This window comes from Pyrgilauda ruficollis, unplaced genomic scaffold (assembly GCF_017590135.1).
Source record: "Pyrgilauda ruficollis isolate IOZ18807 unplaced genomic scaffold, ASM1759013v1 scaffold330, whole genome shotgun sequence".
NCBI lineage: Eukaryota > Metazoa > Chordata > Aves > Passeriformes > Passeridae > Pyrgilauda > Pyrgilauda ruficollis.
Genome location: NW_024524712.1, coordinates 73,906 through 91,606, shown reverse-complemented (window position 1 = coordinate 91,606; position 17,701 = coordinate 73,906). Strand labels below are relative to the sequence as shown.

The following is a 17,701-nucleotide window of genomic DNA, read 5'->3' as shown; positions in this document are numbered from 1 at the left end:
TATTTATTAAAGGCTTTCAATAGATACACCTTGGGCAGTGCAAAAGCCTCGCAGAGGCTACACCTGAGATGGATGACAGTCACGAGTTTTTCGAGGAGATATAACTTTGGTCTATTTGCATATCAGAGGTTAATTGTCCAAGTATAGCTTCAGGTAATGAAGTCACATTCCCCCAGTTTGCTCCCCCTCAATTCACTTTTGTTTATACTTTCTGGGGCCTGAGGCAGATAGTGTCCTTGGTTCTCAGGCCTGGAAAGACTGTTTTGTCTGACCAAAATGTGAAGAGACCTTACTAACACTTTATATGCAGTTCAGAGTTATACACTAATGCAGTACAGGATCTGAAAAATATAAAAGCTAAAACTGAAGGCATCACACCAATCCCCAAGGAGGGATGCAGAAAGCGCATGCAGAATGAAAGCTGAAAAGAAGCACCTGGAACACAGTAAATATGACTGCAATAGGTTGAATGTGCCAGAACAATTATTTACATACCAGTAGCCTGTCCAATTTACTTAGAATTTGGTTCTCAATACAGTGTTGTCATTCATGCAATTTCCATTTTCAGTAAAATATATAGATAAACACTTATAACAGAGGCCTTCCAAAATGTAAACAAATGAAACCAGTAGCAAAATCGTTCTGTTTTCTCCTTCAGAATTTCTGACGTCTACACAAGTATCAGTCACATTAAAAAGTTTCATCTCTATAAATACTAAGCAAATGATAGTCATTGCAGTATATGAAATGTCAAATTATTACCATATAGGTTTAATTTCATTAATATCCAGTACTTGCATCCTTTCTAATTAGAGGTGAAGTGTTACAATACTCAGACAAGAATACTAGAAATTTTCACTTTTTTCCAAAATAGAATTTTTCAGTAGAATTCACTGTCAGATACAGCTCTGCTAACATTTCAGTTATAAACTGTCATGTCAAAGAATGACAAATTTAATTTTGTAAGAATCATTCCTTACATTATGAATTATCACAATAAAATTATTACAAAAGAATGGATACATGTGGTTTGATTGTTTCAAATAATTTTTCCAATAAATGAAATGGAAAGTGCTCAGCTAAAACAGATATCTGCTTTTTGTTTTTCTTTTTTTTTTTAAAGATGTCCAAACAATTACTTTATTATTCTACTCAACCAGCAGCTTTTCTTCTTAAGAATTCTCCCAAGCATGCTTCTATACACTTGAGAGGTACGGTTTTGTAATGGATCTAATCTACCACAGAAATTATACACTTGAAAACCTATGTTAATAACTGACAAATGAAACCATTGTTATTATTGTATAAAGAAACCCATATGACAATGTGTCCTATTTTTGGCAATTTTTCTCTGTAGTTATATTAGTTATACTGTTCATATAGTTTGATTAGAAAAATTGTGGTTTTTTGGTTGTTTTTAAAAAGTTTCTTAAACCATTTTATTCATTAAACGTGTAAAAACACAGCTAAAATTAAAAACTATTTTTGTTTCCTGTTATATTCAGCATAAGTTTCAAGTCCAGTAATCTCTGAGATTTTTAATGGTAGCAGTGAAAAAGAACCGAGCTAAACAAGATTAGTTCAGAAAAGTAAGTTATGTATAAGCAAATCAAGATTGTAGAGAATTCTGATTTACATATACAAAAATTCACATTTTAAAATTCATGTACTTTACTATTATATTAAATAAAAATACAAAACCTGTGTACAAGTTGTGCATTTGGAAGAATGTGCTCTAGTTTGCTTGTGTTTTTTACCCTGAAGCAGAGCACTGCTGGAGATGGGTTGCTGGTAAAGACTTTAATAATCCCACTTGGGAATGATAATGTCATATCACCAGTGATCTTCACAATACATCTAGAAGAGAATGAAAATATCAATTTTATTGCAATTCATTAACTGCCTAGTTTTAATATTAATTTTAAATCAATCATACTTTTACAATCTGATGAGCTGATTTCAAAGCAGAAAATAGGCAGACTTGGCAGTGTGCACTTGCAGCCCAGAAAGCCAACTGTATCCTGGGCTGCATCAAAAAAGGCATGACCAGCAGGTCATGGGAGGTGATTCTGCCCCTCTACTCCACTCTTGTGAGACCCCATCTGAGAACTGTGTACAGTTCTGTGGCCCCCAACACAAGAAAGATGTGGACCTGTTGGAGCGAGCCCAGAGGAGGCCATGAAGATGCTCTGAGGGCTTGAGCACCTTTGCTATGAAGACAGGCTGAGAGCTGGGGCTGTTCAGCCTGGAGAAGAGAAGGCTCTGGAGAGACCTTATAGCACCTTCCAGTACCTGAAGGGGTTCCAAGAGAGCTGGAGAGAAACTTTTTGCAAGATCATGTAGTGATAGGACAAGGGGGAATGGTCTTAAGCTGAAGGAGGGTAAGTTTAGGTTAGATATTAAGAAAAATTTCTTTACTGTCAGGGTGGTGAGGCACTGGAACTGGTTGCCCAGAGAGGTTGTGGACTCCTCATCCCTGGAGGTGTTATAGGCCAGACTGGATGGGCCTCTGAGTAACCTGGTCTAGTGGAAGATGTCCCTGCCCATGGCAGGGGAGTTAAAATTAGATTATGAGTTTTTTCAAATATCTTAATGTCAAAAGAGTGCAGAAATAATATCGCCCTGTTACAGGATGATGATGGTCACCTCACAAACAGGGACATGGACAAGGCAGAGGTGTCTAACACTTAAGACACTGATGATGGACCAAGGCAGTCTCAGTGCCCTGAGCCCTTGCCATAACTGCAAGAATGATCAATTCCCAGTTGACCCTGAACTTGTGCGGGATCTGCTGCTCCAGCTGGATCCCTACAAATCTATGGGGCCTGATGGGATTCATTTGAGAATCCTCAAAGAGCTGGCTGATGTCATTGCAAAGCCTCTCTTGGTGATTTATGAGCGCTCTTGGGAATCTGGAGAGGTCCCATCTGACTGGAGGCTGGATAACATTGTCCCAATTTTCAAGAAGGGCAAGAAGGAGGACCTCAGAAACTACAGGCCTGTCAGTCTCACTTCAGTACCTGATAAAATAATGGAAAAGATTATTCTGGGAGGTATTGAAAAACAGTGGGAGACCAATGCAGTCATGGGTCACAGCCAGCATGGCTTCATGAGAGGAAAGTCTTGCTTGTCAAACCTGATTTCCTTCTATGGCAAAGTAACTGACCTAGTTGATCCAGGAAAGCCAGTAGATATAATCTTTTTGGACTTCAAGCAAAGCTTTTGATGCATTCTCTCACAGGATCGTTCTGCACAAAATGTCCAGCACACATCTGGATAACCATGTTATGCGATGGGTGAGCAACTGCTTCATGGGTCAGGCACAAAGGGTTTTAGTAAATGAGGTAACATCAGTCTGGTGACTGGTCACTAGTGAGGTTCCACAGGGCTCTGTCCTCAGCCCAGTTCTCTTCAGCATCTTCATTAACAACCAGGACACAGGACTCGAAGGAATACTAAGTAAATTTGCCAACAACACTAAATTGGGAGGAGCTGTCAACTCCCTTGAAGGCAGAGACCTTGACAAATTAGAGAGATGGGCAATCACCAACTGTATGAAGTTTAACAAGGGCAAGTGCTGGATTCTGCACATGGAATGGGGCAACCCTGGTTGTGTGTATAGACTTGGGAATGAGATGCTGGAGAGCAGCGCCACAGAAAGGGACCTGGGGGTCCTGCTCTATGGCAAGTTGAATGAGTCAGCAGTGTCCTGGCAGCCAGGAGGGCCAACCGTGTCTTGAGGTGCATCAAGCACAGCACTGACAGCCAGTCAAGGGAGGGCATTGTCCCATTCTGCTCTGCACTGGTGTGGCCTCACCTTGAGTCCTGTGTACAGTTTTGGGTGTCACAATATAAGAAAGACATTAAGCTATAAGAGAGAGTCCAAAGGAGGGCCATGAAGATGGTGAAGGGCCTAGAGGGGAAGCCATAAGAGGAGTGGCTGAGGTCACTTGGTCTGTTCAGCCTGGAAAAGAGGATACTGAGGGGAGACATTGTGGTCTTCAATATCCTCACGAGGGGAAGTGGAGGGACAGCGCCAGGACAGGACCAGAGGGAATGGCCTCAGGTTGTGTTAGGGGAGGTTTAGGTTGGATATTACAAAAGGGTTCTTTACCCAGAGGATGGTTGGGCACTGGAACAGGCTCCCCAGGGAAGTGGCTACAGCACCAAGCCTGACAGAGTTTGAGAAGTCTTTGGACAATGCTCTCAGGCACATGGTGTGATTCTTGGGGTGGTCCTGTGCAAGGCCAGGAGTTGGACTCAAATTATCCTGATGGCTCCCTTCCAACTCAGCATATCCTATGATTCTAAAATCAATTTCAAATGAGGGTAATGTGGCACAATGACAACGTATTATCACTTTCAACTTGGAAGTCAGATGAAATAAGAAAAATGTTTAGCTGGTTAAGCATACAGTAGTATGGGTGGTTATTTCTCAGGCTTTGAAAACATAGCAGAACTATGCTTAGGCAAGGCCTAAGTAGTATATAAAGCAATATGACAGAGGGAATGAGATACTTTTAAGCTGTCCAAGTTTACATGCAGCACCTACCTGACTGTAGTAGAAACCCTTCTTATTTTTGTTTTTCTTACTAAACACATTTTTGTAAAGCAGGGATATATGAACTCTTAGTCAGATGCAGGCCAATAGAAAGTGATGTCACTGATGTCAGTTATATCGGGGAAAAAACCCTGTGAATCCACCTTCTAATGTATATATATTTTTCCCCAAAATATTAAAAGTACAACCAGTGAATTCTTTTATTGTAACTTATTACATTCAAAACAATTTACTATTTAACTAACTTTGTGGGATCTGCTCCTTTAAAGTAGGCGTTAACAGATTCAGTAAGGGCTACTGCAACAGGCACGATGTCCTGGTTTCCAAGTCTGACAGGGCTGGGACCACGTGAAACACCTAGAATACATACAGTGTATAGGTTTAATTTTCAAAAAGCTTAGCAACAGATTTCAGAATGGTTGACTACACCTGTCATTTTTACGAGAGGTTACTACCATCATGGTCACAGCAGAGTCTGAAATATTACTTGAAAAGCATGTTGAAAAGTATAAATGCAATACAGTACAATCACACCATCAAAACACTGCTTAGCAGCATAGAAAAACAAGACTATCAATATGGCATTTTGTAAATGGACAGACACAAGGAAATACAGATGAGACAGAGGAACACTGCATTAAAATGGCTACTGATAAAACTGAAGTCAACAGATCCAAAGAAAATTAGATGTTAACTACAATACTTTAAAAAAGTCCCTACTGTATGCTTATAGTATGGAAAAATGTATGATAAAATAGTCACAGAAATACAAAGAATTCAGTTGGAGTATGTATGAACATAAATGCACATACATTATTATTACCCCATTTAAGTGAACTGTTGAACATTCTTTTAACTATTTCAAACAACAAAGATTGCAATTTCAAAATAGAAATTGTTGGAGAAATATTTTGCTAATTTTCTAATGCTTACCTAGTAAAGATTCTGGGAGTACCTTGGAGGTACCTAGAAATATGTATCAGTTTACGAGAAAAATAATTACCAGGCCAGTGTCAGCCTTCATGTGTCTGTGCCTACACAACAAAGTTACAATGCATAACTATAAAAAGTAACTCAAACCTCAGCTAAAGCTTTTTGAAATTACTGAAATGTCAAATGCAAATTGACAAAATATTTGTCATGGGATTTTACTTTTCAGTAGTGTTTTATATGTGTACTGACTATAAGAGACAGCACTTGAAGTTCTATCATTTTATTAGTGCAATAGTGTAGTAGAAAGCATCTTACTAAATTTTTTGTACCACTGGTGAAACAGCCTGTATCAGACGCTCGCCGCAAGTTCTCAGGACAGGATGTCAAAGAGCTGTGCCAAGGTGGACGCATGGTATTTTAGGCTGTAGTCAAGCTCACAGGTCCAGTTCTGAGACCTTTGGCAGCACCAGCAAATCTGGCTTTGATGCCCTGCCACCTGCCTCAGCCCCAACCACTGTTAATAGCCCTTCAGCTGTGCTGACACAACAGCTAATGACACAAACATGCAAATAGTTGCATTGACACACTCAAAGAGGTTGCCAAAGTGCAAAATAAAAGACAGCATCATTGGCCATAAAAAGAGAAAATAAAAGTCACATCAAATTGTTTTAGTTCAGTTTAGGAACAATGATTCAGGAAATTTTAATATTGGCTACACTGCTGCCATAAAAATGAAATGTATTTTAAAATATTTTCTTTATTAACTGTATCTTCAAAGCCTTGTGTTATTTAGAAATACAGAAATGGTTTTATCTCCTTGTCTTATGAGAATGAAGATTGTCAAAGTAAAAATATATTCATTTTTCTTCCAAGAATGTAGTAATGAAAAACTGAAGAATCAAGAGAGACCAATTTTCAGCTTGTTGGTGGGGGAGGGGGGAATAGATGGAAAATTGTGTTGTATAAAAGTGTCTATATCAAATTTTGGTGACTTCAGCAACATATAACTTAAGTACTTGAGCTTTCAAGCTACTTGTATCTGCTAGACACCAGAAATAGCTGGAGAGATTTGTTTCAAAATAAATACAATATTATTAACTGTAATGCATAAGGATGTTTCATTAACATGTAAATCTGCTTCTAGTACAATACCTGGTGGTGTCTCACAAAGCTTTTCAATTGTAGGAAGCGTTCCAATCAAAAGATCATCCTCTATTACACGCAAATGAAACAAAACATGGCAAGAAAACAAAGTATTTCAAGAAAAAATAGATGTTATAGGTGTTAAACAATTTAATAAATTTTAAAAAAACATTGCAAATGAAAACAAGGCTAAAGCATAAGAGAAATTCAATTATGCATGCCTACAAGCTCATTTGAAACAAGATAATTATAGTTAACTCTCAATTATTCAGAACAAATGGGGTAAGAGAAACACTGGATTGTGTAAAGGCCACAAGAATACAGACAGTAGTGCAGAGTATGTCCTCATGCCATCTGCACTGCCCTTTCCAGGTCTCCATGACTATTTAATTGATACAATCAATGCAGGTAAAACTGGCTTTGTTTATTTTTGCTAGGCCAGGTTAATAACCATGTCAAACCCTGGTGTCAGTGCACACCTCCTTACCTCTTCCCTCACCTCACAATTCCCCTCTGTCACTGTCTCCAGTAACACACATACAGCTGGGGCTATTGATGCTGCTGCCACCAATTTCTAGTTCCTTGGCACCAGTGCAGAGGCCTGTGGAAGTGAGCCTGGATGGACTCTGGCAACCAAAATATTAGTTATCTTTCTATGATGCTTCTCAACATTTGAGAAACTGGTGGACACTGAACTGTGCCAGCACTGCAACAGCTAAGGCTACGTAGACCTTACTATCTTTGGTCCTGAACAGGGTGGAAACAGGTGCATTGCTTTCAATGCAGAACTCCTAATAGAAGCTGTGCAGACACTCTTCTGAGGTGCTGAGCCTGAGTGAGGAATCCTTGGCATCAGTAACATTCAGAAATACCTGAACATTAATGCAAGAGTCTAAGTTTACTTGGGACTAAAGTGGTAATAGTGTTCAGGAATGAAATACTTCAAATCTACTACAGAAACAAGTTAAAATGTCCCCCCACAAGTAATCCCTCTCTCCTGTCCCACAAGTCTCCTTGTATTTCTTCTGAAATTAGTGGCAGCACAGGAAGATTGATTTGCTTTTCATATTCATCTTCATTGTTTCGTTGGTTGCTTTGCTTTCAGTAAACACCTCTGTTTAGCTTATAATACTTCACTAACTTGAAGAAAAATATGCATTAGTTTAATTTCTTTGGAAACTGCAATTACAGGATAACAAACAAAGTAAAAATAACATAAAAATAACTCATTTTTGGAACATTTATATTAATTCAAATTTATTAGTGTCCCAAAATATTTCTGTACATGTACAATAACATCTTCTGAACAAATACATAACATTGTGCTTGATTAATAGACAGCACAGCAAATACAAATTCATGGAATATTTTAATTTTGAAAAATATTTCACTAGAGAACATACCATAATTGGATCCATGGTCTAATCTAGCCAAATCCACTGTCTTGTCTCTCGTGTCATTTAGAAGCAGGTATTGCAAAGAATGCTTGAAGTACCTATACTGAATTCACATATGGAACAGCTAACTCCAAGGAATGGTGTTTCTAACAGGTAGAATTCAGTGGCAAAATGTTACCATTTCTAAAATGAACTAAAATGGTTAACTTACCAACTGTAGGTATGTTTGCTGCACTGAGGGAAGCAGAAGATACTGAGGAAATGCTCTCTGCATCTGCCAAGGGAGCTGCAGGTGGTGCACTTGAGTTAGAGGTCAATGGAGGGCTGAATGGCCTAGGCTTAACATGAGAGATCACAAGGGTATTACAGAGACAGAAAGTGATTTTAAAAAGATGACAAAAGACTGTAAATAGCTCTTCATTTCTTTCCCCAATCGATTTTACAGTGTTTCTCAACATCTTTCTTTTAATGCTTTATCGACCCTAGTTTTAGTGTAAAAGAGAGCGCCCACATTTTCTATGGGAATTAATCCCATTATTTCAGAACTTATCATTATTAATTTTTTGCCTGGCTAGGTAAATCTAATGTATTTGATTATGTAACAGCCTGACAATAATTGTGCTGTAACACAGTAGCAGAACCTAACCCTATAGCCCTGTGGACATGTGCAGCAAATGTGGATTTTCAGACCTAAAGGAGAGCTACTAACAAAATGGAAGTGAGCCCAGCAGAGGGCAACTAAAATAGCTGAGGACTGGAGGACATGAGAGAGAGGGAGAGGTTGAAGGAGGACCTAAGTTTGTTCAGCCTGGAGAAGAGAAGTCTAGGAAGGGATCCACTAGCAGTCATTCACAAGCTACAAAGAAGATGGAGCCAGGCTCTATTCAGAGGTGTAAGTGCTATAAGACAGGAAATTTCAGCTGAACATAGGGAAAAAAATTTCCTTCTTGTAACCTTGTGGTTAAGCCCTGGGACAAGTTGTCCAAAGAGGTTGTGAGATCTCTCTCCCTGAAGATTTTCAAAACTCGGCATATCCCTGACCAACCTGATGCAATTTTGAAGTTGGCCCTTCTTTGAGCAGGAAATTGGTCTAGAGATCTTCAAAAGTCCCTTCCACCCTAAATCTGTGGATAGTTTTATGACCCATTTAACTGTTAAGGTATTAAAATAACTAATGAATAATTTGCGATTAACCTATCTAAAAGGTACTGGAACTCCTGAAGCATCTGCTTTCTTTGGGTATTTTTTTTTTTTGGTTCTATCACACTTGTCACTGAGTATGACTTTATATAGACTTTGAGAATTATAAAAGGACACGACATATAATGAAGACAACTTGCAATCTTCCATTTATATCCAGATAATAGCTAATTTCCAACACATGTAACTTTTTGCAGAATCATACTTTATAGCAGAACTGTGTTGATTTGGCACAGCCTGTTTTTTTGGTTTTTTGGTAGCGGGGGAGTGCCACAGAAGTTGCTTCTGTGAGAAGCTGCTAGAAGCTTCCACCATGTCCGACAGAGCCAATCTCTGATGGCTCTGAAGATGGACATGCTGTTGGCCCAATTAGAGATGTTGGTAATGCCTCTGTGATGACATATTTAAGAAGAAAATCAAAACAGTGCACATGCAGTTTTTTCCAGGGGTGGCAATGCCGCCAACATCTCAGTGTGGCCCATGGCGAGCCTTGCCTGCCTGGCCGCCCCTAGCTAGCCATGCCACAGGCAGAAGGGCAGGGGCAGCAGCAGCTTCTCCTTCCCAGCACCCTGCATGAAGAGAGGTGCTAAATAGTGCCAGCGTTGCAGTGGCCGCTGCTACCCACGTGGTGGCAATGGGGCCACCTGGCCAGCAGCGGAAACATGACAAGCGACTCCCTGATGCGGAACCTAGATGAGGTCAACCTCTTGGTGCTGTGGGATCCTGCAAGAATCTTTCTATTGGTGGAACTTGTTTGCAATGGTACTTACTATGGGCAGCAGTTTTTCTTCTAGTCAGAGAAGAGGAGGAAGTGAGGACATATGAGGGAAACAATATGGCGGTACCAAGGTCGGTGGTAAAATAAGGGGAGGAGGTGCTCCAAGTGCCAGAGCTGAGATTCCTCTGCAGGCCGTGGTGAGAACTATGGTAAAGTAACCTGTGCCCCTGCAGTCCATGAAGTCCATGGGGGATGCAGAGATCCATTCGCAGCCCATGAGAGAAGTACTTATGCTGGAGCAGGTGGATGCTAGAGAAAGCTATGATCCAGTGGGAGAGCTGAATAGAGAGAGAGGGCCCTTGCTTCCAAACTAGAGCAGCCTATCCTTAGGGGACTGCACCCTGTAGACGAGTGACCCACACTGCAGCAGTTTCGGAAAGACTGCCCGTGGGAAGGACTCACATTGCAGCAATTTTGGCAGGACTGCTGCTCATGAGATTGGAGCCATGCTGGAGAAGTTCATGGAGAGCTGTCTCCAGTGGGAGGGACCCTATGGCATAGCAAAGACTTCTCTCCCTGACCAAACAAAAAAAGATCTTGGGTGACGAACTGAACAAAACCCCCACGCCCTGTCTCCCTGCACTGTCAGTGGGAAAGAGGGAGGGGCTGGGAGGGAAAAAAGGTGTTTCAAAGGCTTATTTTACTTCTCATTATCCTCCTCTGACTCTGTTAATAATAAATTTACCTTACACCTTTAAATTTGAACCTGTTTTGCTCTTGGAATGTTTTCTCCCAATCCTCATCTCAACTCATGAGCCCTTAGTTAATTTTTTTTTCCCCCTCTCCTCTGCCCAACTGAAAGCAGAAGAGAGTGAGAGAACGGCGTTCATGGGTGTTTGGCCAGTGTCAAACCACGACAAGAACAATACCAGCTAAATTTTTCTCTTTAATTCTGATGATATCAAGAACAGATTTCTTGGTCTAAGAGCAATTACTACAATGTTATATTGAAATCAGAAAATAATCTCAAAATTAACCCTACTCTGACCTTATACCATAACAGAAAAGCAAAAGAGTTAGACAATGTTTCAGTTTTGTTAATGCATAAGACCAGATTTTTTTTCCATAATGAGAATATGGTGAAAATATCTTGCTACTTTGAAAGACAAGAAGAGGATCTTACCACAGTAAAATTTTACCAAGTCAGTAAGTCAAATGAAACCCAAAGAATCATAATATTCATAGAAGAGGTTAGGCATGGCTTGTCCAGGTATGCTGTCTGGCTACTTGCATTCTTTGCCACATTCCTTATCAGCAGATGGACCTGCACTGCAAGGAGTGAGCAGAGATTAAGGTAGTGTGCAATCTCTCACTAGCCAGATGGGCAGCTGCTGCAATCTGCCACCTCCCTTCTCTACCAACCAGCATCAAGGGCAGGGTGAAGTCACAGCAGAGCTACTTGTGTCAACACATAACTGATAAAGATCTACTCAATCCCACTCATTCCCCAAAGCTTTGGTGATATCACTAAATCAATTGAGTTTTGTTTATAATTTCACTAGTATTTCATATTTTGAAATTTTTTTCCCTACACATATGCTATCCTTTAATTTTCAAGCTATTGATTTGTTCAATTAAAAATATTCAGCTGATGCAAAATTTATGTTTTGGACCTTTCAAGTTCAGTTAAAAATTGTTTTGTTATAGTAGCATGTTTATCATTAACTTCATGCCTATCCAGCAATAGTGAAAATCTGAGTATGTGATTCCCTGAACATTGTCTAGAAAGTAACTCCACTGTAACAGTGTGTTGTAGTTTAACCCCAGCTGGCAACTGAGTACCACGCAGCTGCTCCCTCACCTCCCTGCCCCCAATGGGGAAGAGAATCAGAAAGGAAAGATAAGCCTCATGGGTTGAGATAAGAATGTATTGGATTTGTGTGACAAGGTTTTGATAGTGGGGGGGCTACAGGGATGGCTTCTGTCAGAAACCGCTAGAAGGTTCCCCCATGTCTGGCACAGCCAATGCCAGTCAGCTCCAAGAGGGACCCGCTGCTGGCTAAGGCCAAGCCAATCAGAGATATTAGTAATGGCTCTGGAGTAACATATTTAAGAAGGGGAAAAGTTATTGAGCTGAAGAAAATTGCAGAGAAGAGAGGGGTGAGAATATGTGAGAGGAACAACTCTGCAGACACCAAGATTAGTGCAGAAGAAGGGGGAGGAAGTGCTCCAGACACCAGAGCAGACATTCCCCTGCAGCCCATGGTGAAGACCATGGTGAGGCAGCTGTGCTCCTGCAGCCCGTGGAGATCAATGGTGGTGCAGAGATCCACCTGGAGCCCATGGAGGAGACACATACTGGAGCAGGTGGATGCCAGAAGGAAGCTGTTACCGTGTGGGAAGCCTGCACTGGAACAGGCTCCTGGCAGTAACCTGTGGATCCATGGAGAGAGGAACCCACACTGGAGCAGGTTTGCTGGCTGGACTTGTGACCCTGTGGGGGACCCAACACTGGAGCAGGCTGTGCCTGAAGGAGTGCACCCTGTGGAAAGAGACCCATGCTGGAGCAGAGAAAGGAGCTCTCCCTCTAAGGAGGAAGGAGAGGCAGAAAGAACATGTGATGAACTAACTGTAACCCTCATTGCCCATGCCTCTGTGCTGCTGGGGGGGAGAAGGTAGAGATTTGGGGATAAAGTTAAGCCTGGGAAGGAGGGAGGGGTGGGGGGAAGGTGTTTTTAAGATTTGTTTTACTTCTCATTATCCTGCTCTGGTTTTGATTGGTAATACATTCAACTACTTTCCTGAAGTTGAGTCTGTTTTTCCCATGACGGTAATCAGTGGGTGATCTGTCCCCATCCTTATCTCAACTCATGAACTTTTCAATATATTTTCTCTCCCCATCCAGTTGAGGAGGGGAGTGATAGAGTGGCTTTGGTGGGCACCTGGCATCCAACCAGGGTCAACCCAACACAAAAAAACAATTTAATAATTGAAAGAAAAAAAAAAAGACAAAACCAATATAATAATAATAGCATTAGTAATAATAATAGTAAGACGAGAGGAGAGAGTAACAGAAGCCAAGAGAAACAAGTGATACACAATACAGTTTGGCCCCTCCCAGCCAACTCCCCCCAGTTTATATACTGGGCATGATGTTCTATGGTGTGGAATATTCCTTTGGCCAGTTCAGGTCAGCTGTCCTGGCTGTGCTCCCTCCCAGTTTCTTGTGCAGCTCTTCACTGTCAGAGCCTGACACTGAAAAGCCCTTGTCTCAAGGTAAGCACTGCTCAGCAACAACCAAAACATCAGTGTGTTATCAGCATTATTCTCATACTGAATCCAAAACACAGCACTGTACCAGCTACTGAGAAGAAAATGAACTCTTATCCCAGCCAAAACCAGGGCACAGTGTAAATTATATATCTGAAATTGAGTACAACGGAGAATGAAAAAACCCAACAATGAATACATACTATTTCATTAATTCCACTAAGTTTCCCTGTAGACAGTTTTGGTGTTGAACCAGGCCTTGGAGGGGGTACAATGGTGCCTACAGAAAGAGGATTTGTAGGCTTTGCTGAAAGAAAGCAAATTTAAGAAAATTAGTATTAGAAAGTTCACACTGAACATAAATATGTACTCACTTGAACAGAATAACTGGAAATTATGCTTCTATTAAAAGTTCCTATTTTACAAGCCTCATTTTGTAAAATTTACCACTAATCATAAATGTTTTTAAAATAGGGATGTGTGCTATCTGGCAAAGTGACTCTAAAAATGACATCATGGGCTTTCTCATTCCTCTTGAATGATTTTATACCAACTATTCGCAGAGGTTTGTATGTAAAAAGATGGTTTTACCTGAGTTCCCTTTTGTGTATAGTCTATATGAATTCACAATATAGGACAATTTTTCATGTCTAACAACAAATGGATAATTCAGTGAAAATTCATATTTGGTCCTGGCTGACAATGGCATAACTGCATCAAATTATACCCTCTGAAATTCCACTGACTTCAATAAGTATACATCAGTATAACAGATAAATTACTCTGTTGATTGCAAGAACATAGTAATTGCATATTATCTCTTAACCAAACTATGAGAAGTAAAAAGCAGTTAAAAAAATACTGCTCTTGTGTAACCTAACAGACACAACTTACAGATGATGGCAATAGTACAAAAATGCCACTTTTACATAGTGACTTTTCTGAATAGAACCATAATTCAAAACAAATGTTAGAGGCCAGCTAATGAGTATGCCAGATTTAAAATTAATTTCAAAATAGACTGAAACCCCAATATATGATTATGCCATTGCAGCACATCTTATAATTTCCTTTAAATTTTTCTGGATGTTTCTTCTTTAATCAAGTCATTTAACATTATTTAAAAATGTAACTTTTAAGTATGGAATTTTCTCAAGCATTCAGCATAACCCTGCTGTCATTCAAGCATTGGAGTTTCATCACTGACTTGGGAAGAAACAAATTAGGCTAATACTGACCACATCTACCTTAATAGTTGCAAACTCAAATGTCCCCAAGTAAATTCCTATTGAATGCAGGGTGCCCCCAACGCAGGGAATGATTGGCATCTGACTCCATGATTCAGAATGCTGAACAATGGCTTTATTAACACTATACTATATTACTTTAATACTATATTATAACTATACTATATTAAAGAGATACTAAAGAAAAACCGGTGACTGAGACAGCCAGGACACAGCTTTGACCCAATTGGCCAAGGAATCAAAACAACCCTCAGCAGAATCCAATTGACAAATCACTTCAGGTAAACAATCTTCCTAACACATTCCACATGTGCAAAACAACAGGCACAGCAAGTAGAGATAAGAATTGTTTTCTCTTCTCTCTGTGCTTCTCCAGGAAAAATCCTGGGAGAGAGAATTATGTCTCTCTCTGTTCAGAGAATGTGAATACCACAAATTCCCTTCTGAAACATCAGTCATTTCTTTGAAATTTGTCTTATGCCCAGGAAGACAGTGCATATTAAACATTAAGTAGTCTGCTGCAGTACCACAGCTATTCAGTGAGTTATGGCCCACTTGCCCAAAGGCACTTTTCCTTCGCCCTATAAGTATGTAGCATTACCACAATATCATCCATGCTTCAAAACAGTGTGTTAAAAAGAAAAAGTTTCAAATTGAAATTAACTTTATTTAATCTGAAAACATCTATACATTCCTGTTTCTACAAAAGCAAAGCTCTCAACATTTAAGAAAAAGCAATGCTTTTAATTAAATAGTTTAAATTTTTCTTATTTCAAGCTGAATATTTATTTAATTGTCCTAACTTTAAATGAAGTTGGTGCTAACAAGCAGTTTAATATATTTTTAGAAAGAATCATAGAATCATTTAGGTTGCAAAAGACCTCCAAGATCATCAAGTCCAACCATTAACCTAGAACTGCCAAGTCCACCACTAAACCATGTCCCCAAGTGTCATATCTACACAACTTTAAATTCCTCCAGGGATGATGACTCCAGAACTGGCCTGAGCAGCCTGTCCCAATGCTTGAGAACCCTTTCAGTGAAGAAATTTTTCCTAATATCCAACCTAAACCTCCCCGGTGCAACTTGAGGCCATTTCTTCCCATCTTGAGAGAAGAGACCTACCCCCACCAGATCCCTCTATGGAGCCTTCCTACCCTCCAGCAGATCAACACTCTCACCCAACTTGGTGTGGTCTGAAAACTTGCTGAGGGTGCACTTGGTCCCCTTGTCCAAATCATCAATAGAGATATTAAACAGAACCAGCCCCAATACTGAGCCCTGGGGAACCCCACTAGTGACCAGCCGCCAACTGGATGTAGCACCATTCACCACCAGCAGAGCACACCTGTCCAAGCCATGAACCACAGCTTCTGCAGGAGAATGCCATGGGACATAGTATCAAAGGATTTACTAAAGTCTAGGTAGACAACAACCCCAGCCTTTCCATCATCCACCAGGTGGGTCACCTGGTCATAGAAGGAGATCAGGTTGGTCAAGCAGGTCCTGCCTTTCCTAAACCCATGCTGGCTGGGCCTAATCCCCATGTTGTTCTGCACCTGTCACTTGATGACACTCAAGACGATCTGCTCCAAAACCTTCCCCTGCACTGAGGTCAGAATGACAGGCCTGTAGTTTCCTGGATCCTCCTTACAGCCCTTCTTGTAGATGGGCTTCACATTTACTAAATTCCAGTCAACTGGGACCTCCCTGCTTGACCAGGACTACTGATAAATGATTGAAAGTCACTCAGTGAGCACTTCAACCATCTCCTTCAGTACTCTTGGGTGGATCTCATCCTGTCTCATAGACTTGTGTGTGTCTAACTGGTGTCGCAGGTCACTGACCATTTCCCTGTAGATTATGGGAGCTTCATTCTGCTCCCCATCCCTGTCTTCCAGCTCAGGTGGTGGGTACCCTGAGAACAATTGGTCTTACTATTATATATAATATTTATCCTTAAATATGTTACAAATGTGGATCAAGTAGCCAATAATCTTATCTGAATACCTAAGTGAGGAATAAGCTACATTTGTTATAAAACATAACTTTTAAGGAATATGAAATAGAAGAATAAGTTGCACTCAAAACCCTAATGGTTACATAGCAATGTTGGTTGCTACTAAGAGGACATTATTAAAGCCAATAAGAATTAGCACTAGTTGAATATAATTCTATTGATATATGTATTCTTTCTCACTCTTCTTCAATCTGTATGAGCAGGTAGAGATGAAAACAGAAAGCCATGACTGTGAACAGAGAATCTATAATAATTATTGGAAAAGGAAATACCCAGCTAAAAGAAAGTGACCACTTCCTTTCTCATGCACATGGGAGGACAAGTCTCTACATTAAGACAGTAGGGACTGGAGAATAGACATGCAGTAGGCAGACTGAAGAGAACTATGAAACAGTGTCTGCTACTGTTAGCAAATAGTAGATTCCACTTTAAATCCCCTGAGATAATCAACATAAATAATTTAATTGAATAATTTTAGTAAGCAGGTTCTAACATAGCACTATCTGTTTTTGTTTCAGTATCTCCTTTCTTAACTAGTTTCTCAACATCTGCTCTCAGTCTCTTGAACACATGTAGCTGCTTACATGCTATTTTGCCTCCCTCTCCCTTACTGCCTTTTGAATATAAAAATCAATATTGCCTCTTTCTGTAAACTCCTCCCCCCCTTCAAGACCAAGTTTCAGGAAAGCCTGCCAGTATCCTGTCCACACTAAGATACTCCAAAAACCTGCACCCAAAATTCACAGTTTCAACCCCTTCCCCTCCACCTCCCATACTCCTCAGCCCACCCTCTTCCTCCTAATACACCTACTCTCAGGTGGTGTTAGGAACTCCCCCTTAATTCCAGACTCAGTCCTGCCATTTTTCTCCCACGCACACCTCCAAACAGATTCATGGTTTCCTACAGGAAATGAGTTCATCACAGGAAAGCTCCACAGTGGCTTTGTGCTGCAGAGGTCAACAGGCTTTCCTAGAAAGAAGAAACCAATCCCTATTCACAGTGCCAATTCAGCATTTCAGGTGCTGTGAAAAACTCCACTTAATTTACCAACTTTGTAAAAATAGGATTCTGTTCTTCTTTCAGCATAGATGATGATAATTTTTTGTAATGAGAGAACGAGAGAAAAAAAAAAGACAAAAGCAAGATATAATGTTTCTAAGGTTTCTAGTGTTCCCTCTTCCCCCTTGCTCCCTAGCTTGAACACCTGGCAT

The 17,701-nt window shown here is 40.3% G+C and overlaps 1 protein-coding gene across 1 annotated transcript in view; it reads right to left on the bottom strand.

The window, feature by feature from the left end:
• Positions 1-17,701, bottom strand: part of LOC121357440 (F-BAR domain only protein 2-like) — a 92,592-nt gene that overhangs the window by 7,460 nt on the left and 67,431 nt on the right. Inside the window, exons 11-16 of the mRNA XM_041474702.1 lie at positions 13,426-13,529; positions 8,246-8,372; positions 7,770-7,777; positions 6,647-6,704; positions 4,807-4,918; positions 1,702-1,857 (exon numbers count right to left, since the gene is read on the bottom strand). Of these exons, the coding sequence (XP_041330636.1) occupies positions 1,702-1,857; positions 4,807-4,918; positions 6,647-6,704; positions 7,770-7,777; positions 8,246-8,372; positions 13,426-13,529 (565 nt within the window). The remainder of the gene's footprint in view (positions 1-1,701; positions 1,858-4,806; positions 4,919-6,646; positions 6,705-7,769; positions 7,778-8,245; positions 8,373-13,425; positions 13,530-17,701) is intronic.